This window comes from Cryptomeria japonica, chromosome 4, assembly GCF_030272615.1.
Source record: "Cryptomeria japonica chromosome 4, Sugi_1.0, whole genome shotgun sequence".
Lineage (NCBI taxonomy): Eukaryota > Viridiplantae > Streptophyta > Pinopsida > Cupressales > Cupressaceae > Cryptomeria > Cryptomeria japonica.
In genome coordinates, this window is record NC_081408.1 from 144857103 (window position 1) to 144884287 (window position 27185).

The 27185-nt window shown below is 39.9% G+C and overlaps 1 protein-coding gene across 3 annotated transcripts in view; it reads right to left on the reverse strand.

Moving 5' to 3' along the window:
* Positions 1-27185, reverse strand: part of LOC131074115 (DEAD-box ATP-dependent RNA helicase 50) — a 161345-nt gene that overhangs the window by 53289 nt on the left and 80871 nt on the right. For all 3 annotated transcript variants that reach the window (XM_058010664.2, XM_058010663.2, XM_058010665.2), the window contains 2 exons: positions 9963-10150; positions 8764-8977 (listed from right to left, as the gene is read on the reverse strand). In XM_058010664.2, the coding sequence (XP_057866647.1) occupies positions 8764-8977; positions 9963-10150 (402 nt within the window). The remainder of the gene's footprint in view (positions 1-8763; positions 8978-9962; positions 10151-27185) is intronic.

Here is a 27185-nt window from a genome sequence, read left to right on the forward strand (position 1 = left end):
AATTTCAAAAGTCACAAATTGCAAAAATTTGAATAAAGCACTGAAACTTTGAATGAATGCCAACACACTTTTCAAATTTAGGGCAGTAAGAAAAACAATTTTGACATAAAATTTCAATTTCAACAATTTTTGAATGATTAGAAGCCTTAATCCAAGCAATCACTAGACCAACTTTGACTTTAATTTTGAAAGTGTTAGAATTGATGAAATCAGCCAAGATTCTGGATTCTAGCAGAAAAATACAGTAAGATCTAGCTCCCGAAATTTCGAAAAAAATGTCGGGGACAATGGCGCTCAGGGTGCACACGGTCCTCGCAACTTTTTTCAAAATTTTCAGGGATGAAAGATATTATGATTTTGTTGCGGAATCCAAAGTTACAGCCGATTTGGAGGTGTTTTGATTAGTGAAATCATCGGTCAAAGGTTGAATCAAGAGGGTTTTAAAAATTAGGGTTTTGACACTTAACCACTTAATTTTCAGAATTAAAGCACAAATATGAATTGACAATTTGCAATAGAAGGGTAGATCTGAAACAAGCATTAACAATTAAACATTTCACAAGCTCAATTACTAAAAAAGAAAATTTAGGGTTTTTATGCAATTAACCTCTAAAATTTGCAAAAGATCGAACATGGAAATGTAATTAAGGAAGCAAAATTTTCAGATCTAACCATGAATAATCAGAATTAGGATGTTCACGTCGGGTTCACCAAACTGTAAAGCGGAAAATCGAACCCTAGGTGTTCCCCCCACTCCAAGGAGAGAGAAAGGAGGTCACTAGGATTGACGGTTTTCACTTAGGAGAGACTTTACATTCAAAAGAGGGGTTGAAACTCACAAGATCCAATCCCACACAATGCAAGATTGAATTCTAAATGAGTTTCAAGGGTTGAGACAGCAAGGATACCCTCTTTTGTAAAGAATGTAGATAGAACGAATGAACTAGGAGTGTATGTAAAAGTAGGAAAGATTCGCTTGTAGACGGAGATAGAGATACAGGATGAAGCTACGGACTTGAAATTAGCAGTAAAATGTCGAGACGATGCTGTCCTGCAAGTTTGAGCGAAAGTTGACGAGACGATGGCCCTCGGAGTGCACACGGTCCTCCGAAAAATCCGCGAAACGAAGGGGGATCTGTTCGTCTCTGCACAAGGATTCCAGATCTTCAATTACAGCCGCGTATCTGCAACCTACACACAGAAAAGAGAGGACGATTGGGGGGTTAGGGATTAGGGGTTTGCCTTCAGGTCAAACCCCGGTTTTGGAATTAACCAAGAAATGAGAATGCTGTAAATGTAAATGTTTGTAATGTAATCAAATGCTGATACCCCGGTTTTGGAATTAACCAAGAAATGAGAATGCTGTAAATGTAAATGTTTGTAATGTAATCAAATGCTGATACCTTGTTGTAAGAATGTTTGTATTCTTACATGCGAAGGTGTAATGATGTTGTATGTTGTATGTTGTGTGTTGTAAGTGATCTCCTCTTCAATGGTTGAATCCTTGTCTTGAATGCAACACTTAGCCTTGAATGGAGACCTAGAATGCTCAATTGCTTGAAGGAATGCTTGAATGCTTGAATGTTTGAATGTTTGCCTATCGCTTCCGCCTCTTGCACACATGTTTTTTTCCTTTTTTCCATGAGAGGAAATGTAGTTTATATACTTGTCAATTAGGGTTAAGAAACTGATTTTTCCGACCTTAGGCTGACCTAGGAACATTATTTTCCAAATTGCAAACTTGAAGACCCGATGCCCAACAAGAGACCGGGCCCAAAATAGGGCCAGGGACCAAGGCGCTGGGCGCCATGGTCCTGAGGGACCAGGGCGCTAGGCGCCATGGTCCAGAGGGACCAGGGAACTGGGCGCCATGGTCCCACCTCCCGGGACAGCAGGGTGCCAGGAGGATCAGACCAAGGTGCAGAAAAGATGCAGTTTTTGATGTCGTAAACAAGTTTCGGGGTCTCCATTCAGGTTCAACATTGCGCCGCCATCGTGAAGACCCAAATGCAGTCGAAATTGCAATTGTCGCAATTTTAGGACGCTACAAATAGTAGGTTTGATTTTTGGCAAAATTAGACCAATTTAGGAAGGCAGTGAAACTATAAATAGTAAGTGCTCGAAATTTGCTCAAATTTTACTGGGAGGTTCCTTGAAGGGTCCCGATTCAAGTTCTAAGTTCAGTTTTTCCAAAACCCTAAAAGAAACCCCTAAAATCTAGGACTGGAGGCAGAAACCCTAAAATTAACAAAACGAGTCCTAGACTTCTTCAAATTCACCCAAACAAAAAGCAGACTTGACCAATATGACCCCCAAACACTCGCAAACTTAGAGAGACACTGACGAGACTGCTACGAAAATACCCAAAAACGCAAGCCAAAAGACCGAGAGGGCCTAAAAGTAGGGGGTCCCCATTTGCAATGGGACGATGTGTGAAAACGTCACAACATCTAGCCCCCACCCAAATAAATGTTCCTAAACATTTCAAAGACAAAATCCAATCCATGGGTACAGTGTTGAAAAATACTTCAAGGCGAGAACCCAAATTAAAGCACGTTGATCTGATTATGTGTGTGCATATGCATTAATTCCATCTCACAAGACCAAAGTTCCCAGACTCGAACTCGGCTCTGACTCGGCAAGGCTGACTCGACTCGTGACTCGGCTCGAACTCGGCAATGGCTCGGCAACGACTCGGCAAAATAAGAAAACCCTTGAAATTTAGAGATTTTTAACGATTTAAAACTTGTTTCATACACCCATTATTGAATTAAGCTTAAAGACACTATAACATCATCAAATAGAAGCTAATTTGATCACATACATAAACATACATCCATCACATGCGTAGAAATGTAAATTGTAGTTGAAGGAATTAGAAAACATAGATATATAGAGTTATAAATGTTGTCCAATATATATTAAATCCATGACTTCAAATGTTCCCAAACATATATGTAACTCTAAAGTGTAAACAAAAACAAGTCTATGGCTCAGGCTTTGGCTCAGGCTCGTCTATCTGCCTCCTAGAAAGGCGTCTAAGGTAGGTCCTGGATGATTGAGTAGCCATAGTCTCTGCCTGTGATGTGCCAGTCTGAGCAGCCATAGGTGTTGTGCCTGATCGTGCTCTATCCTCCTCCTCTGCCATAGCCACAGCCTCAGCCTTTCTGTCTGCCTGGTCAACCCACTCAAGGTCCTCATTAGTGAAGACTGGATCGGTGGACTCAGTGAGCCAATCGGACTGTAGTGTTGCCCCAATGTGATTTGTGCAAGCTTTTTACCTCTTCCTCTCAGCTGGTTGCAAAACTATGGCTTCCTATTTTTCCAGTGTTCCACGGGCGTTGGGGACGAGGGGACGCGTTTCCAGGACGGGGGGACCAAGGGCCTAAGTTTGGGGACGGCAGGGGGACGGCGATGGGGGGGTGGCGGGGTGGTGGTGCTGATATAGTTATACATATACATATAGTACTTGAAAAACTAGTTTTGAAAAGATGTATGACACTATTATAGTATAAGAATTACATTGTCAAATGAGACTATAGGAAATTTAAAATACTAAATCTAAATACCAATTACCAAGATTTCTAAGTTGTGTTGTTATATGGAGCCTAATCAGACTCGTAGGTTAGATTTTCCCTACTTCTATCGGCGCGGTTTCCCCCTATATTTTTCAACAGGGGTTTGGGGGCAGCGCCCCTTGCGCGTTCCCTGTCGCGATACAAGGCGGGGTCGAGGGGCAACGCCCCGCGAGGCCAAAAAATCATTAAAAAATGTTATGTTTTTTTTTTGTTTTTTTTACTGCACTGTTTTAAGTGACTCTGGCTGGGTCATGACCCTCAGACTCGGCGAGTCAGGGAGTGACTCGCTGACTCGGCGAGTCGGGTGAGTCACGCCCCCTGACCCGTCCGAGCTCGGGTCAGGGTCACCGTGACCCGACAGGGGTCACCCGGCCCGTTGACTCGCGTGACTCGCCGCGAGTCACGGAACTCTGCACAAGACCATCCGAAACTCCTAAGACCAGTCATGGCAAGCTAAAGTTATCTATACTTCAAAAGCATCCAGGACATTGCCTTGCTACCAGTCAAGCATCCATAGCTCCAACGAGGTTGTCTCTCGAATTCCACGAATATTGCTCCACTGCCAACCAGGCGTCCATAGCCTCGATCGAGTTATCCGCATATTCCCAAAGCCAATATTTTGATATTTCTTTTCATTTTTTCATCTTTTTTTTCTTATATTTCGTTTCTGTTCCGTCAATTCCTTTGGCTCGTAAGTGATGAAGCTCACTAAGGGTTTGGAAATTTCAGTGGCGCTGAAGCAAGATTTAGGATTTTCACCGGCCATAACTTCTCCCAAGAGATCTAAATGACTTAGAGCAATTGATTAAATAAGTGGAATACAACATCATCACCCCACCCACAAACAGGAACTCCAAACAATTTAGGCCACTCCAAAACCCTAAACCTAAGAAAAACCACTTGAGCAGACAAGCTCAAGGGAAACCAGCACCAAAGGCTGAAAACCAAAACCCAAAGCAAACAAAAGGAAAAAAAACAAAGGAAAGCTAAAACCCAAAGGGGGAACAAACAAACAAACAAACAAAAAGGAAACCTAATCTAATAAAAGCAAAATTTCGAATGGACAATACTCACAAAACCTAAATATATACAACTCCTAACATGATTTCTCAAGATGTGCAGGAGAAACATGGCATTAGTCATGGTTCGAAGCCTTGCAAATTCATCTTTAAACTCAGAAAAGTAATCTTTCACAATACAAATCTCAAACCCAAGCAAAACTTTAGGAAAGAATAACAACTATGGCAACTCATCGGGACCATGATCAATACATAAACAAGTTCTTTCCAAATTCCCATAATCAAATTCATAACTTTCAAATTCAGGAGCAAGGAAAGAGACAACCTGGTGGTTTTCGAGCATGGGCAGGAATTCTTGCATGTCATCCATCCACTGCTTCATCAGGAGGTCAGAGCTAGTTATATATCATCCCACTTGCATATGAAATATGCAGATTGGGATTACATTCAATGGCGAGCAAACTATGTTGTGAGTTGTATTTGAATGGGAACTTGCAAATATAGGACATTTCTCCAGCTAACTCCTTTTGGATATTTGATAACAAGTTGAGCCCCAACCCGAATGAATCTTCATTCTTTACTTCTATCACGACAACTTTGTCAATCAGCATCTCTAGCATCTCAATTTCTCTTAGCAGTTTTTCTTGGATTTTGAGTAGAGGTTCAAGCACCAACCTGACCTACATTTCATACTCTACTTCCATCTCAGTGGCCCACTGACTGTCACATATTCCTCCCCGCCTCAAGCTGCTTATCATTTCTTCCATCTAGAGCATGAACGAACGGGCTTGTTCATCAAGGAGCATCTCTTCCTGCTTGATTGTGGAATCATTGCTTGCATTTGTTTGAACATCTTCCATTTCTTTGTCAACCTCCACTTCAGCGGGTGTTCCTTTCCTTGGCATAAGGTACACAAATTTTCTCTTGACAGATTTGTGTTGATTGTCCCGCTCAATCGTGCTTTCTTCACTACAAGATGTTGCAGTAATACCTTCTTCATTTGATGCTAAGTCGATCGGTTGAAGGTGAGCATTCCGCCACTTTTCTCTAGTGTACATCTTTGACAATTCTTCAAATTCTGCCTGCACCTTAGCTTGGTGAATAGCTTCCCTGCATGATGAACATGTGACCTCAGAATGGGTGGTATTATGGATCCTACACCAACACGGAAGCAAGATGTCCTCTACACACAAGTCTTTCTCAATACTTAAGCCTTCCTTAACCATCTTCTTGAACCTCATGAAAAAATCATTTTCAGTAATTGAAGCTTCGGGTTCCACTTTCACAGGTACAACGGGCTCATGTACTTTTGAAAAGGAAACTTTCCCTTGCAAGGCTACTTCCATCCTTGATAGAAATGTTAAACAATGCATCTCATTGTGTCCGCTAGTGTTATGAATTCTATAACTATTCCTTGATGCGAATTCAGACAAACTCCGTTGATGTAACTGTGCATTCAATCTCCACCAAAGTTGAAGGATATCAACTTCTTGCTCCATTGAGAAATCCTTTTTTTTTTTTTAATTTTCTGATTTTTTTGGATTTTTTTGACATATAAGAGATCTAACATATCTTTGATTCTGCATTTGAAAGCTCATGCTAGTTCCAGCCAAATTGAATTTATGCACTTGTGAAAATGAACGATTTGATGTTCGCCCTCCTAGCGCCAATTATGTTGACGTCTGGAGGGTAAAACAAATGGCTTGAGATAACCTTCGCAAATTTTTAATGATAGAATCTGGAGTTCACGTATTTAGCCCTCCTAGTGCCAATTTTGTTGGCTGCGGGAGAAGGGTAAAAAAATAGCTTGAGATAACCTTCGCAAATTTGAAATGATAGAATCTGAGTTCACGTATTCAGCCCTCCTTCTAGTGCCAATTCTGTTGATGTGTTTTTTATGACTACGTCTAACACAAAATAAAGTTACCAACGGTCACCTTACTCTCTCTTCATCAAAATTAGTCTGTATGCTAAGATTGCACAAAAAGTTCAAACGGCTAACTCCAAGGTTCCTTCAATGCGTGGACATGACTCAGTTGGCTGATGTGATTGCTGGTAATCCAAGGGGCCTTACGTCTGGATCGTTCTTTCACTTCTTTGTTGTGGCGTGGAACTTCATCATCAAATATAGCAATTCTATGATGCTTTTGCTTCAAATGGACTGAACTGGAATGAACTGGAAATAAGGGGAAAGGGTTTAGAAGGATCTAAATCTACTCCTAAGGGCAATGATATCAATGAATAGTGCTTTGGTGGACAAATTCCAAATAAACCAAACTCTGTTTTGCCAAGATCAGCTACAACTCCACAAGAACCGGTGCAATCTTTTGAGGATGTTGAAGGATTTTCTCAGTTGTTAGATAAAGTGCTTTGATTTCAATGGAGAATGTAATGGTGTTTGATGAATTCCCATGGTTCATACTTTTTGCATCTTGCTGATTGTAAGTTGCAGTGTAAAGTTAGCCTGAACCCCCAAATTTATGCTAAGTTCGGTTGTGAATAGTTGTTTCGATTGCGTCATGTTGGGTATTCAAATGCACTTTCTCAATGTGAAAATCCTTCAACATCCTCAGAAGATTGCACCGGTTCTTGCGGAGTTGTAGTTGATCTTGGCGAAGCAAAGCTTGGTTTATTTGGAATTTGTCCACCAAAGCACTATTCATTGATATCATTGCCCTTAGGAGTAGATTTAGATCCTTCTAAACCCTTTCCCTTTTATTTCCAGTTCATTCTAGTTCAGTCCGTTTGAAGCAAAAGCATCATAGAATTGTTATATTTGATGATGAAGTTCCACGCCACAGCAAAGAAGTGAAAGAACAATCCAGACGTAAGGCCCCTTGAATTACCAACAATCACATCAGCCAACTGAGTCACGTCCACGCATTGAAGGAACCTTGGAGTTAGCCGTTTGAACTTTTTGTGCAATCTTAGCATACGGACTAATTTTGAGCAAGAGAGAGTAAAGTGACCGTTGGTAACTTTATTCTGTGTTAGATGTAGTCATAAAAAACACGTCAACACGTCCTTGGGTAACGCAGTTTATTTATTGTTTTCAGTAATATTTTGTGGAGGTTGATGCTTTAAGTGCCTCTTTCTTCTATAATCTTTGTTGGTTACACTCTCTTGTCTCATTGAATCATTTCACTCCTGAACATTAATATAACCATAATTCATTTCATCTCTGAAAATTTTCTGGTTGATGCTTTAAGTGCCTCTTTCTTCATTTCACTCCTGAACATTAATATAACCATAATTCATTTCATCTCTGAAAACTTTCTGGTTGATGCTTTAAGTGCCTCTTTCTTCTATTATCTTTGTTGGTTACACTCTCTTGCCTCATTGAACCTTTTCACTCCTGAACATTGATATAACCATAATTCACTTCATCTCTGAAAATTTTCTGGTAAGCAGGTCTAGCAGGGAAAACCTAGGAAACCCAGATTCATATGGTTCATGAATTTGCCTGGAAAAACCCACAAAGAAACAGGTTTCCTGGCACCTCCATATGAGGTTGCAGGCAAGGGATTTGAGGTTTTAGGCAAGGGGATATGCAGGTGCAAAGAATTGAGATTGAGAAAAATAAGATATTTGAGATATTAATGGGAAGGGAAACAAAACGATGTTCTATAAGATTCAACCCTTCATTGGAAGAGAGATAAATTCACATAATTAGCCAATTCCACACCAATTAAACCAAGATCTCTCATTTGCTGTATATTTCTACATTATTAATTTCATACCAATATATATTCATTCTATTATCTACATCGAAAGCCAAGTAAGGAATATAAGCATCTTTAATCTTCAATCATGAGTTGATAATAATATAATAGGTCTTTCGTATCCCAACAGATATATAATGTGATTTAAATAAAGATGGGAACATCCAAATGCCAAGGACCAGAAGCATTCACAATTAATCTCCCTGTGATCCTTAAGCAATAAAATAATAGTGCTAAGGCAAGTTTAATCAAAAGTCACAAGTCACAACTACATTGGCTAAAATCTAAAAGGTTATATTTCATATTTCAATAGACCACATTTCCTGTATTCTCTTACTTGAAAACACTAACTTCTCATTGTAATGAGTGTGAGGCACATTTTCCAGGAAATCAAAAGAAAAGCCCAAAATTCGACAACAGAAAATACAAGGGGTTTGTGTAAACCTCTTCCAGACCAGAACATGTACGGTGCAAGCCCGGTCCTAATATAGCCTTACAATCAGGGAATCTTTCAACTATCTTGTTGTGAACATCCAGTGGCAATGTTGCAGTAACAAAAAGATATTGTGCAGCCAAGGGTGCAGAACTCGTAAGTGTTTCCAAAGCTATTGCAAAATCCTCATCATCGAATAATATGTCCACTTCATCCAACACCATACTGGAAGAGCAATAGATTAAATACACCAACAAATTAGTAACTTACGGAAACCCAACCCTCCACTCTACTAAAGGTTGCAGTAAACAAAATATTGTATTCAAATGCATCATAACATATACAGAGGTTTTTCATGTGAACACAACCAACGGAACCATATTTACTCATGCAAGAATAAATCAGACTTTTTCAGTGGTTACTGGAGAATGACATCTGCCTAAAACAAGATTAGTTGCAAAGTCCAGATATGCATGCTGCATATATGACAGATAAAAGAAATATTTTATTCTTTTAGGTTAATACAACAAAAATCAGCATTGACAAAGCATCTCTCAGTCAATACAGAAAATCCATTTTATTGATAGACCTCGTATCCCATAAAAAATGTAATGCTTAGAAGTAGGGAGAAAATCTTTTTTTGGTAAATGATACAAACTACCTGAATTTATATATAGATACATGTACATGAAACAAGGTTGCATATAAGAGGTGATCGAACATCAGAAATAAAGTGAAAAATTAAGAACATAATAATACAGGTTAGCAAAAAATCTTATAGAAATATGTAACACATAACAATGTAAGGCATGACACAAATTGTTCCACTACTGTAAATCTGGAGCGATAGGAAGTATTTCTGAAGAGTCCCCACTGCCAATGAATTGTGATCAATCCAGTACAATAGTAAATGCTGAATGAATTAAAAATATATTACAAAAGATAAACAAATGAAATTAGCAAGTGTTAGTTGCATGTAACATAGGAATATCAGCAACTTCCCAATAAGAACCAGCTGTAAATAGAAAACTGGCATGCCTGCATATAGCTTAGATTTGATTCAGCAATGAAATATAATGAACTTTTTTATTTCACAGCACATTCCTGACACTTTTTTATTGAGATGTCATCCATGGGGGCAATATATTTAATCAGCCAAAGTTTGCTACTTCTTAATTAACTAAGAATGCATTTAGTCATGGGTTCTTACCTCAAAAGGTTGCTTGGCTGCAATTCTCCTTCTTGCAGAAGAAAACAAAAACGACCAGGAGTTGCTATAAGTATGTCAGTACCCTGCTCAAGATTTTCTCGCTGAGTTTTCCACTTAAATCCTCCCGTTGCAACCATGGATCTGAAAGGCATTCCTGCTCTGGAAATAGCCCTGCAAGCATTAAGGACCTACAATAATTTCCAGATAAGCTATCATCAGAAATAAACAAGGAAAGTGACCATCCCATACACTTGTTCTAACTTGCATGCTGGAATGTAATGCCCCCTTTTTGGATTGTCTTGTAATTTTCCCTGATTTTCACAAATTCTACACGAAGAGAACATAATAAATTTATAGATACAATCCTTATCTAAAGACAAGATAAATTAAACCTGTTTTAGGGTTTACGGTCAGTTAGATAGCAATATATGTATGCATGTATAATTACATATAATATATCCATATCAGAGATTTAGAGAAATACACTTATGCCATATAAGTCTGGTTAATACTTCCATGTCATGTACTAATCTCAAGGGCCCAAATGTAGCAAAGATGGAGATAGGAAATGATGTGGTACCCTATACGACGTTCCCCTCCATCGTGCTATCCCTCCTTCCTGCGTTTGAGTATCCTTGACCCCCAATAATTAACCCACATGAGTGTGTAGGAAAGATCTTGCAATAGAGTGTCCTCACTCAACCCTAGGCCCAAGAGCAGAATCCTTTGTCACTCTTGGCCCATGTGTCCTTGACTGTTCATGGGTGGTGTACCTAGTGCATCCTCCCCATTCCCCCTTATTGCTCTTCTCTAGATTCGCATGCAAGTAATTACTGTGGTTATGTTCATTGAATGTATAGATATTCATCCCTTTCACATATTCATTACCAGAATCAAACATGTTATGCCACCACAATCTATCATTTGTGCAAAGTCTACCTATTATTTTAGTATCTACATTCAGTACCATTATGATTGTTCAGTATATATATATATAAAACCTGCGTGATAATCTATTTGTATGTATTTTCTATCTGCATAAGAAATTCACTGGTAATCATACCCAGATGCTGTTATAAGCAATCAGTCAATTTCAGTGTGACTTTCTGAAGGTCTGTGTGTTTAAGTCTGATCCGCCTGTGACGTTGATGTAGTTCTGATGCAGTCTATTTCTCTCCAACTGATTCCTTTCCTTTATATCTTTCCATGCAAGAGAAAGGTCACACCTCTTCATCATGTATGCCCTTTGGCAAGAGACACACCCTTTCACCATTAGCACCCTTTGAAAGAGTGCAACTCTTCATTATTTCTGCCCTTTGAAAGGGACACAACCTTTCACAATCAGATCTGCACTTCTTATTTAAATCAGATCTGCACTTCTGAATCCCCAAATTATCCCCCCTCAAATGAGGTTCTCTTCTCCCTTTTATATCTCATGTTTGAGGGAATCACAACTTTTCATTTTATGTCTTTTGACCATTCATTAATTTAATTAAATTTTAATTATATTTAATTATATTCTTTTATATTCTAATTTAAGTTTTTTATTTTAATTTTATAATTATTATTATTTATTATTAAATTCTATTCAAAGTGGGGACATTACATGGAAACTATTATCTTCCTTTTTGTTTATAAACTGGAATGTTCTTCAAAACTTGCCTAAGATCCCCAATGTATTTTTTACCCAAATTTCACCCTTTTCCCTTAAGAGTAATTTTGTCAAGCAGTTTTCTTGTCTGATCTGAAGCTGTTTTCAATGCTTGTTTGCAAGGTCTGATCTTTCTTATTACAGGTTTGTGTAATGCCGAGATTTAATGGCCATGGCCATTCACAATCAATCAAAGATATAATAACTGCATTAGGACTATTTTCTACTATTGAAATCAGAATACAATTTTACTTGAATTTTATTTCATACTGCAGAATTACAAGAGCTGAGTTATTATCTCTAACCTCAGAATGGACACAAAATAGCTGGAAATCTACATTCCATGGCATTTCGGTGACAGGGATGGGGGGACGCATTTCAGGAATGTTTCCTAAAGGGCCAAAATTAGAGGACACGGGGGATGGTAGTATACAGAATTGTTTTTTAAATATATATAAATATATATGAACTTTTCAAAATATATTATACACAGAGGGAAAGTGAGATAGATGTCAATAATTGATAACAACATGTCATAACCCTCTTTTCTAATCTTGATTAGACTTGTTATTGTTGTTATTATTATTATATTCATCATCATTATTATTAATCTTATGAGTAATGTTAGTTAGAGATGAAAAATTAAATAAGGATGAAATTATTTTAAAAAAAGAATTAATAAGTGGTGACTTGTGTTGTGACTTTTTCACACATCACCCCATTGCAAATGGGGACCCCCTACTTTTTAGGCCCTCCCGGTCTTTCGACTTGCATTTTTTGGGTCTTTTCGTAGCAGTTTCGTCAATCTCTCTCTAAGTTTGCAAGTGTTTGGGGGTCATATTGGTCAAGTCTCCTTTTCGTTTGGGTGAATTTGATGAAGTCTAGGACTCGTTTTGTTAATTTTAGGGTTTCTGTCATGTCCCCTTTCTAGAGTGGACATCAGAGACGGAGGAGTTGGCCTATCATTGGAGTCTCGTAGGCTAGCAGAGGTTGATTGGGACTCATTCAGTGCATATAGTGATTGGATTTTGGCTTTACAGGCAGTTTGAAGCAGTTCCTAGATTTTAGGGGGTATCCCTAAATTTTAGGAGGTCGTGACAGTTGCCAGTCGTGAGGTTATTCATGACTTTTTAGATGGTTTCAGTTTCAGGAGATTTGGGTGTGTTTCCTAGTTTCTAGGAGCATCCCTAGATTTTAGGGATGAGACTGCCAGTTGATCCATGATTTCCAACCTCAGTCACAGACAGGTGGCAGGTTCCATTTCAGGCTTTTGGAGTCATTTGAGCCTTCTACAGCTATTTGGGATATATTTTTAATATATTTAAATATTTCCTAAGTTAGCGTTTAATTATTTAAATAAGGCTATGTTTATAGCCCTTTTCGAGTAATAAGGGGTTTTTGGCCTCATCTGGGTGCGTATCCCTTGGTGTAATAGCTTGTTGGAAAGGTCTTGGACTTTTCTAAATATTTCTCTTTTGACTCAGATCCTTTCAGTGAACGGATTTCTTTATATTTGAAAAAAGGTCATTTTCTATGCACTTGACAACTTAAAATGAGAAATATAACATTTTAACCCTAAACGCCCCATTGAGTCACTTTTAGGGTTCGAGCTAAGTGGGAAGGTGTTATAAGGAAGTTGAGACCTAATTCTTATTATCTTTTACACATTTTACATCTTGGATTTGAGATTTGGCTCTGGAAGATCTTTTCAGCATCTGGGATGCCAACCCCAATGCCTTCCTGTTTGGGACGTAGCCCCCAATACAGTGGTTTGGATTTGTTTGCAGCTATTAGCATCTTGGAGATTGTACGGCATTCTTTCTGGAGGTTCAGCAATTCTGACAGAGTTCAGCGTGGGGTTTGGGGTTTCTAACCAGTTGGGTGTACTTGGCAGCCGTACGGCTGTACCTGGCAGCCACTTTCCTTCCCACGTGCAGCACTTGGAGGGCTAGAATCTTGCCACAGCTTCATTCCTGGTTATGTTACTCTTTCAGCATCCAGGTTGGAATTATTCCTGATTGTAATCTTCCTGAAATTATTGGAAATCTTCATCTGGTCAAATATTTGATTTTATATTCAGAAATCTGCCTTGAATCGAATTTGTTTTGGCTGTATATGAACTTCATTTTCAGTACTTTGTTCATGTACTTGTACTTCATTATTTACTTGTTGAAAAATCATCAAAATACAAAAATAATTCAACCCTTCTGCAACTTCTATCTATTTCTGAAAGAAAATATTAATAAGCAAGAAAAATCAATTTAAATAAATAAAAATTACAGCAGATTGGTAAAAGAGATCCATCAGGGATCTTTCAGTTTCTGTTAGGGTTTTGAAGAAACTAAACATTCAACTGGAATCAGGACCCTTCAAGGAACCTCCCAGTAAAATTCAAGCCAAAACGGAGCAATTTTTAGAAAGTTCCTATTTTTTAGGGATTTTACTGAATCCTGGAATGTCATCATTTTGCCAAAAATCAAACTTACTATTTTTAGTAAGTTTCTATTTACAGTAAGTCATTCTTGTGTCCTGTCTTGGGATCTAACGCTGACGTTGTAAAGGTTTCTATTTTTGGAAAGTTTGTTCTGACAGGACCATTCAGGCAAGGTGACAAAGATCAAGCATTCGCGACTATTTCTAATTCCAGAAAGTTAGAAAGCAAACAGGGAGAGTAAAAAAATGGTTAAGTGCCAAAAGCCCATTCTTGAAGTGGAAAGCTCGAGAAATTTGTCTAAGTCTGGGAAATCACCCCAAATTCTTATGTGGTGCACTGATCCAGAAGAAGCTCAAAAAATCCATCCAAGTCCAGGAAGACACTTCAAAATCACAAGGAGATCAAAATGTTCTAAGCTTGGAAGATTGAATGATGAATTTCCATGCTAGGGAGAAATCCACACTTGAACTTGGAACAAGGCGCCAAATTTGAAGTGTCATGCAAGGAAGGAAAAATAGCGAATTCCTTCCCCTGGATAGATATGCGCCCTAGCATGATGGAGGGCGCCAAAGTGGGGGTAGCATGGAAAGTGTGAAGAAAATCAAATTCCTCCTCCACTTGCAAATTGTGCCCACGTATTGGTCAAAGCGCCAAAACCTAGTCAACATGGAGAGCATTGAAAGCATTGAATTCCATGGCAAGTGAAAAATGTCGCCCAAGCACACAGGGAGGGCGCTAAAGAGGGGTAATGAAGGAAAATCCTCTAAATCATGAATTCCTCCTTCAATTCAAAAATCCGCCCAAGGAATTGGCATGGTGCTAAAGGAAGGTCAACACGGAAAATGGAAGGAATTGTGAATTCCATGACAAAGTCAAAAATCCACCCCAAGCCAAGTCAAGGCGCCAAATGGAAGTGGGAGTGGAAAGAATGAAAAAAGGATGAATTCCTTGCCCAATGAAAATTGCGCCCTAGGAAAGATTCAAACTCCAAAATTCCATTGTCATGGAGAATCAAAGAAAACCATAATGTAATGAAATCCACAGAGATGAGCCTCAAGACGACTAAGGCATGGAAGAAGTGCAAAATGATGAAATTCCACCGTGCAAAGTGAATTATGCCATGAATTCCATGCTTAAGCTAGAAAACTAAAAAAATTGTCTAAGGCATGAAAATCCAAGGGTCAAGGAGGAATGAAAAGCAAAAAAAATCCCCTCGATTTTCTTTTTGAAATTTCCATTTTTAGACACCAAATCTTATCAGAATCCGGAAAGATTTGTAGATTTGGACTCATTAGATAATTCTCTATCTCCTGGACCCAGGTCCTAAATTTTAGGAAAATTCCTAAAAAATAGGAAATGTGGCCAATTGGTCAAAAAGCTCCCTACGGATGTGATGAATTCAAAGAGCACAAAAAAAATTCCTTCCTCGAGAAAGAATTGCGCCCAAGAAGAAGAAATTCTGAAAAAATTAACTAAGTGATGGAAATTCCTTCCTTCATGACAGAATACTTGGAAAAAATGAAAATTTGGCTAAGTGATGGAAATTTCTTCCTTCCAGACATAGTTCTTGGAAATCATGAAAATTGGCTAAGGCATGAAGAATTTCCTTCCTCGAGGGTAAGGAACAAATTTCTTTTCAAAGGAGAATTCCTTCACAACATGTGTTGGTGTAATTAATTATTCATGTTGGATATTATTACACCTTACTTAAGTTTACTTAGGTAAATGCATTTCATAGTAGTTTGGGTATGAGACACTTGGGTGTTTGTGCCACATTGGAATAGTGTGTGTAGGAGAATTTCCACATTCGGTGGGTGATCCACCTCTTGTAGAATATTATATTGTTTCTCCTACCTACCACACCTATTTCCTACCTACCCTTGTTTCTCATTGAGCCACATGTCATGTTTGTGTGCTCACATATCCATATAGCCTTGCCTATATAAGCAGGCATATATTAATTATATGTATTGGTTGATCATCTAGTTGATCAGTATTTTCATCTTGATAGAATATAGTTTATTCCTATCATCTATTTTATCTGTCTATTGAACTTCTCATTGAGCTCTTGATCTTGGCAAAATCTCACATGGTATCAGAGCCTAAAGGGCTTCATTGATTAGTCATTTTGGAGAGCTTTTGGAGGCTTGCATTTTCAGATTTGGGGATCTGCATTTTGGGGGGGCATTCTACACCGATTTGGACATCATGGTTGAGTCTGGGAGGCTGTTTCCATAAAAATCGAGTATACAACCTATTTTGGTGAGGGAAAAAATTTCACCGATTTTGCTATATTTGTACGGATTTTGCAAAAAAAAGAATTTTTTTTATTGTCTACGAAAAAATTCTTTTTCAATTTATTTAAAAGAACCCCGCAGAAAATAATTTATTATCGGGTTGAAAATTTGTATTTGAAAAGTTAAAAAAATATATATATTTGATATTTTTCGGGGGTGTCCCCCTCCCCCCCGAACCCTGTCGTACCGCAGAATAAAGTTTTTGCAAGGTTTGTTTTTTTAAAGCCCCCCAATTGGCCGTACATGTCAGCGTCCTTGTTCCAGTCCCAACCGGCTCTCTTGCCCTCGGAATTTACCGGCCCGCCAGCCAAGCCACCACCCACCACTCCCATTGGCCTGTTTGATTTCCCCGTCGAGACACCTCCTCCCTGTTGGGCCGCCGTCACTCGGGGTCTCCCGCCACTGCCGTGCTCCAGTCTTCCTGTCGGCACCAGCCCGCTGTTGTGCTTTCTCATTCCAACGACCTCTCACTTAAACCATCACCGCCACGTGGCTCCCCTAACACATCAGTCAACACCTTTTTGCCACGCAATCAACACGTCAGCCTGGACCCGCCGTCAATTGCACCCAACCACCACATCATACGCCCAATGTACAGACACCCACGTCAGCCTGACATGCAGTCGACACGGCAGATTCCGTACCGTACGGGATCCAATCACATGTTGCCACGTCATCAGTGTCCGTATGGCCAGGGAGAAGGGTACGACAGCCATTTTGACGGGCATACGATCGTCAATTTTAATGCAGTGAGTTGCTCACATCAGCACATGTCAACGATTTTTGAAAAATTTTGGACCCCCTCTCATTTGCATTTTTGAAATTGTAGTTCAACTTCAAATGGCCCTAACTTGCTCATTTTGGCTCCTTTTTTGGTGCAATTGTTTTTGAAATGGGCTAGAATTTCGTGCTCTTCGCAGTGGAGGAATTTTCTGATTTTGATGGACGGATTTTCTAAAATTTGCAGATTTTTATGACTGTACCTGTCTAATCCCAAATTTTGCAACTTCAGAGGCTTCGTTTGGGGTCATACGACCTCCTTTTCAGGTGTCGTTTTTTTTTTGAAAGTGCATAATTTTTTGTCTACTTTCATAATCTGTCATTAGTTTGCACTTTGCAGTGATTTTAAGTAGAAATTGTACTTTCAATATTTGGTCATTTTTGGCCTATTTGGTACTTGTATTTTGCCTGGATCTTAGATTAGATCACTTGCAGTATTTGTTGAAGTCTCTTATATTCCATTTTGAGAAGTTGTAAAGTTGAAATCAGAAGTCCACCTTGCCTTGTTTTGCAAGTGGCGCATTGTATACGCACTAAGTATAAAGTGTCAAATCATCATTTTGGGGGTGGGGGTTTCTTGATTGAGTTATTTTGGGGGGGTGTCTTGTGTGATTGTGCCTCTCTCTATCTTGTGTTTTTTTCATTTTGGTGCTATGGGTTCTCCTAAATTTCCACTTTTAACTCCTCATAATTATGCTTCATGGAAGATTAAGGCTTGGAGTAAACAAATGGAAAAAGGACTCATTCATTATGTAAATGGAACTATTACAACACCATCTGATCCTAAGGTTGATCCTAATGCTCAAATTGAATGGCTCACTAAAAATGCTATGGCACTTGGAACATTGAGAAAGTATGTATCAGATGACCTCATTTTTCACATTGATAAGTGTACTACAATTAAAGAGGCTTGGGATATTTATGAGAAATTGTATGGTCAAGTTGATGAGATTAAGGGCTACAAGCTTGATAGTGAACTCACAACGTTGGATCCCAAGGATTTTGATACAATCCAAGATTTTGTCACAAAAGCAAATGAGCTAAGAGCAAAGCTAAAGGATTGTGGAATTGACAAAAAGGATGCTCAATTGGTTTATAACTTGTTGGACAAACTTCCTTCAAAGTATGCAGCCTTTGTATCTAGCTTTCACACCCATAGGTTAGCTCAAGGTTCCTCATACACTTCTCCCTCATTTGATGCATTCACGGAGATGTTGATACTTGAGCAATCTAAGTTGACCAAGATGAGGATTCTCAAATCTTCAAAGTCACAAGCATTGGTGGCTAACAAAGGGAATCAAAGCAATCAAGGAAAAGGCAAGAATAAAAAACAACCTAAGTCAAAACCACAACAAGATGGAACACAATTATCCTCTCCAAAACAAGGTGATTCTACATCCTCGCCTAAGAGGAAATCATATAAGGACAATCTTTTTTGTGCATAATGCAAGAAGTCGGAACATGATGAACATCATTGTTACAGGAAGGATATTGATGAGTTGAAGAATCTTCTTGAGAAGAACAAAATCAACCTACCTTCTAGAATGTCTACTTCGGCTTTCAAACAAAAGGATAAAGGGAAGGATCAATCTTTTGGGACAGATAAAGGAAAGGGACAAGCTCTTTGTGCTACTACAAGTCATGATTCAAGGAGATGGCTTCTAGATTCAGGGGCTTCTCATCATATGGCATCTTCGCAGTCTATGTTCTCTTCATTTGAGCCTTGCACCATGCCGCAGATTTTGATGAGCAATCATCCATACATGGATGTGATTGGGAAAGGATCTATTGCCATTGGGGATAACTCCTTCAATGATGTGTTGTGTGTACCTCACTTGACAAACAATCTTCTTTCCATCTATCAAATCACACAAGGGGTAACTAAGAAAACTGTGGAGTTCATACCCAATTCAGTTATCATTAGAGACTTGAAGACTAGAGCTATCATTGCGACTCGGATGGTTGATCATGTATCTCGGTTGTACTCCTTTTCACATTTTGGTCCTATTGATGAGGTTCATTCTTCACTTGATGATTCAGATTTTGAGGAGAAATTTGGGTACTTGAACTTGGGGATTCTCACATGTGATCTCGTTCTTGAGCCTTCCATTTCATCTCCTCCTATTGATATCACATCACCTATTGGACCTAATGATGCAACTAGTGCGACGGTTTTGCCTTCTTGCGATTTAGTGCAATAGGATATTCCATGTCTTCCAGCTTCAATTGATTGGGATGACTATGTTGCCGGGAATAATCATTATGCTATGTTGTCGTCAGTAATAATGAGTTACAGCAGTCAATTAGTTAGTCGTCCCGAAGGGCAATTGGACACGACGGTTGGTCGCACCCCTTCGGATATTATATATTGCATACCTTTATTTCGAAGTAGAATCATGATAGTCGTGTCTGATGTAATGTTATAAGCACTTGATGTACATGGACTGCTGAATGAATACAGAAATTGGTTATTTAATATATTTCCATTATGTTCTGTGCATTTACTTTCTGCATTTAATCATTTACTGTATGAGGCAAACATTTGGCGTCGTTGCCTAGACATACTCAGGAAAGGAAGGTGCGGATGGCGTACGGACACGATGGGCCTACCCGTCGATGAGATTAACCCAAAGGCCGACGACGCGAAAAAGGAACAATCGTCGTGGGACGCAGAGCGTGATGGCAAGAGACGAAGAGGAAATTGAACCCTGTAGTAATCCCGACACAATGTTGAGACAAATTGTGGCCGAAAGGCAAAATAAAATTAAAAAGGTTTTTTTTTCTATACATGGTGTGTGCTTGCTATGTACGGAAGTGATTTATGCCAAATATACTAAATAAGAACAAAAATAAAAAGATACAAAGTGACGAATGGGAGGTGGCACAAAGAGCGTTGAATCCTAGACAGCAAATAGAACGAAGGCGTAGGCTAAGGCAGCTTGCCGAGGGACGACCGACCAAGGGGTTGCTCGAAGGGAACCCAGGAGGTGTCATGGAGGTTGCGGAGGCAGAGATAGACGGAGAGAATTACACTCTCTACACTATCGCAGGGTTGCCCGAAGGGAACCTAGGAGTCATGGAGGGTGTCGAAGGAGAACTCTACAGTTCGCCAGAATACCACCGTAGGGTAAGAAGTCGCGAAGAGCTAGTGGAACAAACAAGGTGAAATCTAAACCTGATTGACGCTACCAGAGACCTACTAAAGAACTTGTCCATTTCGGAGGACAACCGGAGGTAGACGACCGAAGGTGACAGTACGACCGACGGTGCGGAGGGAGCACAAGGGTACCGTACGGGAGGCAATTTGTTCGGTTCGGGGTCAATGACCTTCTCCGGAGGACCCACGAGTGGAGGGTCAGGTGCAGGAGGCAGAGGCGAAGGATCACCAGGTACAAGCACACAAGGCACCAGAGGAGCGAGACCCAGCGGTGGGATGGCAAGTAAGCAGAAGCTACCGAAGTTCAACGACGACGGGAAGGAAGATCCTGTCCACCATTGCCGCACTTGCGAAACCATATGGTCAGCGATAAATGTTACCGACCAGGACGAATGGGTAACACAATTTCCAGCAACCTAAAGGGGAGGGGCCATCGACAGGTACTCAAATATGGATAAGGCCAAAGTTGGCACATGGCCCGACCTAAAGAAGGAGTTCGGGATAGAGTTTTGCCTCCTCAGAGACAACAATGAAATAGTCGCCAAAATCTATGGCACAAAGAAGAACAAGAATGAGACGTTCTGAGCCTATAGTCGGCGGCTCAAGAAACTATTGGGGAAAATGGAGAGTCAACCAGCGGATGGGTTGAAAATGAGATGGTTCCTGGAGGGGCTGAAAAACTCCATCCGGAAGAAGATGAAAATTGTTCCACCATCCTCGTACGAAGATGCATATAATAGAGCGATGGATCTCAAGAGCGACACCAAGACATCCAAGAGAAGGATAGCTCGTCCGAGGATGATGACTCTTCCGAGAGAAGCAGCAACGATGGCGAGTCCGGCAAAAAGGTGCAAACCCTGCAGAAGGACATGCTGAGGATGATGAGAGAGCTGAAGGTTATGAAGGGAGGTCCGAGCAAGACCGACGAAGGAGAGCTTTTGTGCATGGAATGTAAGACGGACGGCCACACAAAAGGCTCTTGCCCAAAGAAGGCCTATTGTGATATATGCCAGTTGATGGAGCATCCCACCGGGGAATGCCCCTACAACATGAAAACACGAAGCCAACAAGTATTTCTTATGCAGGAACAACCAACTACATCGAGCGGTTGTAATATCCCAGTAATTTTTTTTTTTATTTTTTAACAATAAGCGATACAAGCAATCACCACAACCCGTTAAGGTTAGAGAAATAAACCAAACTACTGAAAGGGAACCCTTCCACCTTTTGTTCACCGAGAGCCCAGCCTGGGAGGGTGAGAGCATATGGTGTTTCGGGGATCGTTAGCAACAATAATCAAACTGAAATTACAATGTCTGGGCGGCAAGCCAGCCCCTTCTTCTTATCAGCAGGATAGAAACCAAACTCTTGGCGGTAAACCAACCAAGGGAAAATGACAAGAAATGAAACTCAATCACTCTACCGCGTATTTCAGTGGGAGGACATTACATTAAGCTATCACTCTACCGCATATTTCAGCAAGAGGACCATTGTATTGAACTTATCACTTGACCACTTATTCAGTGGGAGGACTGAGTACAAAAACTGAATTACAAAACTTAGAAGGCGGCAAGCCAGCCTCTTCCACTTATGCAGTGGGAATTACAATAAAGCAAAAAGAATGGATGATCAGTACTACCGAAACAACCTTAAAAAATAGAGATGAGATGAGAAGAGTAATTGCAGATTTCTACAACAAGACTATAATTTTCTGTTACAACTAATTTGCAGGCTGAAACTACAATTCAGCAGCGTATGGAAACATCAAAATACTCATAACTCCCTCATTTTTCACCCTAATCAACTCAAATCAATCCCAATTCCCCAATATAACACTAACAACATCCAAACCAAACTACAACATAAACAACCCACTAATCATTTGGCACGCATCCCAATGCAAATGCAAAACCCCACACTATACTTGGGAAGTTCGATTTTATCTAATAAATTCATTGCTCATTTAAAACTGCTAAAAACTCACACATTGTATCACCATGGCTAGGAAGGAAGGATGAGCCGGTACGCAGAATGATGGAGTTCCCTGGTTAAGAGGTGTGAGCAAATTACACTTTCAGCAGTCTCGCGACCAGCAACCAGAAACACTCAAATCCAACATAGAACACTCCATAATCTGCAACTCATTCACCAATCAGCAACAGGAACACAAGGACACAGCTAGGTACTATCTTGCAAGTACGAAACTGAGACTCAGCTAGGAAGCCAACTTCGAAACTCAGATTTTTAGTAGCCAAACCAGTAGCATAACGATGCAATTTTCAAAGATGTGAAAATGGGAGCCCAAGTCTCATATTTATAACTTCACATAGCTCAAACCAAAATGCGATTTCCTTCAATTTCAACGCCTTTCATTTGCATTTCACTCCACTACATGTGGACCCCAAGAGTGGCGCCATTTCCCACAAGTCAAACCTCACGCTTAAGGCAAGGACCCAAGTTACACTTTGGCAAAGATTAGAGATAAGTCATAAAAGAAAAAAAATCTTTCTCAATATTTCGACATCTCTTTAATAAACATGAAATTCACCAAGAACTTAGGAAATATAGGCATTAATCCCAATTTTAATAAATCAGTCGTAAATAATCAGATTAATTAAATATTAAACCTTAGGATAAGGAATTAATATTCAATTATGTCGCATATGACTCTCGTATTGATTATTAACACCACTAGGATGAAACTGAGTCAGGACGACCACAGAACTACTGCAAAATCAGAACCCTATCTACTGCCAAAAATAGAATTGTGCACACTGCCAATTACTAAAAATAGTAAGTCAAGAACTAATGCTCTAAAAAGCATGATCATCGCGTCCACAGGCAAAACATGGAGAGCTCAGTAGGACAGTAACACCAGAATGGCCATTCCCTGACTTACTAAAAATAGTAAGTCCTCGTTTCACCAATGCTGGACCCTCATTCTTCATTCCACCTAGCCTACGAGTCTCAGGAATAGGCTAATGGACCACTGGAAGGTCATCAGTGAGAAGGGGACATTACAGTCCGCCCACCCCAAAATTGCTTGTCCTCAAGCAACTGTAAGGCTGGATGCAATAAGATCTCCTCATTTTCTCACGTAGCATCCTCTGCTGGTAGGTTCTTCGATTTGATCAAGTATTCCCTGATCACTCTTCTCCTCAAGGATCGTTCCCTGAATTCAAGGATAGCTTCTAGAACCAAAACCAACTCTCCCTCCTCATCAAGCGGAGGTAACTCAGCCGAAGCAACAACATTATGTCCGAGAGCCTTCTTAAGGCGAGACACATGAAATACATTATGGATCCTGCTGCTTGCTGGTAATTCCAACTCATAAGCCACTTCTCCAACCCTTCTACTAACTCTGAAAGGTCCATAGAATCGTGGCTTCAACTTTTCAACCCCTCTTCTTGAGAGTAGACTATCTGTAGGGCTGGAGTCTCAAATAAACCATGTCGCCCACCTCAAAGGTGCGCTCAATTCGCTGCTGATCAGCATACAACTTCTGCTGATTCTGTGCATGTTGGAGATTGTCCCTCAAAATCCTTAGAATATCCTGACTCTGCTACATCATATCCCTTGCCTGAGGGGTTCTGCTATCACCAAATACCAAGCCCGCGAAGCTAGGAGCTTCATAACCATATAGTGCCATGAATGGTGACATCCGGATGGGCATGTGATAGGAGGAATTGTAACAATATTCCCCTAGGTGAAGCCATCTCACCCACGTATTCTGTTGCTCCAAGACATAGTTTCTAAGATAACCTTCCAACCACTTATTCACTATCTCGGTCTGCCCATCAGTTTGAGGGTGATAACTGGTGCTTGGAGTGAGCACAGTACCACACAATCTGAAAATCTCCTGCCAAAAAGCACTTAGGAACTTGTTGTCCCTATCACTCACAATGTTCTTCGGTAAACCATGTAATCTGAACACCTCCTGGAAGAACACTTCAGCAACTTGTGCTGCTGTAAAAGCGCTGGTGATGGCGAAGAAATGAGCAAACTTTGTAAGTCTATCCACCACCACATAGATACTATCCTTCCTTTGAGCCCGGGGCAACCCCATGATAAAATCCATGGAAATACTTTCACATTTTTGACAGGGAATAGGCAAGGGTTGTAACAAACTAGCTGGTAGAGTGTGCTCATCTTTGTTCCTCTGACATGTATGACACTCCTTAATGTACTTCAAAACATCATTTTTAAGTCCCTTCCAACAGAATCTCTCCCAGATCTGCCTGTATGTTTTGAAATAACCTTGGTGACCAGCAAGGGGGATGTCATGGAAAGTCTTCAAAATCTTCTCTTTTAACTTAGATTCAGGTACTATGAAGATTCTTCCCTTGTACAGTATCAATCCCTCAACCAATTTGTACCTTTCATCATGAAAAGTACCTTCTATAAGGCTGGTTGCAAACTGTTTTTCGGCATAATCAGCAAGCAATAACTCTCTCCAATCAGCAGTAAGCTCACAAAGTGAGCTTAAATGGGGTCTTCTAGATAAGGCATCTGCCACCACATTGTTTTTACCCTTAACATACTCAATATCGAAGTCGTAAGCCTGTAGCTTACTCACTCATTTCTGTTGTCTCTCATTCAGATCCTTCTGATGCACGAAGTGTTTAAGACTATTGTGATCAGTCTTAACAATGAATTTACTCCCCACCAGATACTATCTGAACCAGAGAAACGGGACTCACCCGGACTCACCCAAACTCGGCGAGTCCGAGTCCGAGTCCGAGTCAGGCCTGCCAAGTCCCAGGGGCTCGGACTCGGACTCGGACTCGGCCGAGTCTGGCGAGTAAACTCGCCAGACTCGCCGAGTTGGCGAGTTTGGCCCAAACTCACCAAACTCGGCGAGTCCCAAGCCCTGGACTCGGTCGGCGTGGGCATACTTTAAAACACAAAAAAAAATTAGTTTGCAAAGTTTTTTTAAATCCGTGTTTTTTATGTTAATTGTCTTCTAGCCCTAAAAGTGACTTTCATTTCATTCACTTGCAAAAAAAGGAAGAGTAAAGTGAGTTGGGAAGAAAAACAAGGGTGCATAGAAGAAAAACCAGCAAGGAGGAAGCTCGAGTTTTCTTCAATTTGTCACATTGGAGCTGCATTGTGTTTCGATTTGGTGCATCAAGAGTTGGATAGGAAGAGTTTGCAGCTCATTTCAAGCTTGTTGTAAGAGGTAAGATTGTTTTTTTGAACATTATTTTGTTTCTTGTATGCAAAAATTTCATTTTCTATTCATTTATTTTGAAAGTTTTACATTTTCTTGTATGCAAGATCTTTTGTATGTTTGTAATTTGTATGTAGCATGTAGTATGTAGTTGTACTATGTAGGGTTGTATGTAGGGTTTGTAAATTTTTTTTTTTTTAAAGTAGGGTTTGACAAACCCTACTTTAATTTTTTTGAATGTATGTATTAATTTTATTTTGTATTTGTAATGTTTTATTGCAGCAAACTTCACTTTATTATTTGCCTCAACTTCAAGTTTCACAAAACTATCCTAAAATGTCTACTTCAACTTCTAGACCCCCCATTAGAAAGGACCCTGCTTGGAAATATCATGAGGATTTTCCAGGGCAAGGAAAGGGGCAAACAAAATGTATGTTTTGCAAAACAATATTCCATGGAGGTATATATAGGCTGAAATACCATATTGCTGGTGTGTGTGGACATGATGCCGAACCATGCCTAAAAGCAGTCCCTGAGGCCGTATGTGATTGTTATGTAATGGTTGAAGAGATTGAAAGAAAAAAGAAACAAAAGGAGGATCGAGCGGTCATTGGAAGAGAGATAGTTTTAGGAAGAGGGACACAATTAGGTTGTGTTGGAAGCCCTTCTTCCTTACCTCCATATCGTCCCACTCAGTTTGCTACTGCTGGTGCTTCTGTTTCTACTTCTGCTTCTATAAGTGGCATTGCCACTGCCACTTCTCATACTCCTACCACTAGTAGTTGTAGTGGGAATGTTACCATTGGACCTAGGATTCGTAAATCTAGGTTGGATTCCTCCTTTGTGTCTCGCACTACTCCTGGGTCCCAACCGTCGCTTGAGGGCATGGGTTGGAACAAGGAGGTCCATGATGCTGCTAAAATGGCAATTGGCAGGTTTTGGAGCTACAGATGTATTCCATTCTTTGTAGGCAGGTGAATGTTTTACTAACTTTTATGTTTGATAACTTTGATTGTTTTAATTTTTATACTTAACTTATCTCATTGAATTTTTATACTTATCTCATTGAGTTTCTTTGCGACAAGTCTCCTTATTGGCAACAAATGGTTGATGCCATTACCATATGTGGGGCGGGGTTCAAAGCCCCTAGTGAGGGTGATTTGAGGGGACCCATTTTGTCTCAAATGGTGGATGATGTGAAAAAGGATTTAGATGAACAACGCCACATATGGAGCACTAAAGGTTGCACCATCATGACTGATGGTTGGACGGATAGGAGAAATAGAACTCTCCTTAATTTTCTTGTTTCTTCCGCAAGTGATTGATTAATTTTAGTTTCATATAGTCTTTAATTTTTTATTTTTTATCTAATGGTTTATTGAATGATCATTGACCTAGCTTTATTTTTTTATTTCAGGGGGCACCGTTTTCATCAAATTCATTGATGCCTCCGCCCATTGCAAGAATGCCACCTACCTATGTGAGCAGATAGAGGAGGTGATTGAAGATATGGGTGAGGAGAACGCAGTACAGGTGGTGACTGACAATGCAGCAAATTATGTTGCTCCGGGTAAACTTTTGATTACAAACTAATTTTGTTTGCAAATTAATTACCATCTTGTAGTTTGTACCTCCATTAATTACAATTTACAATGCAACAAATTATGTTGCTGCAGGTAGACTATTGATGGAGAGGCACCCATTTATACTTTGGACTCCATGTGCTGCTCATTG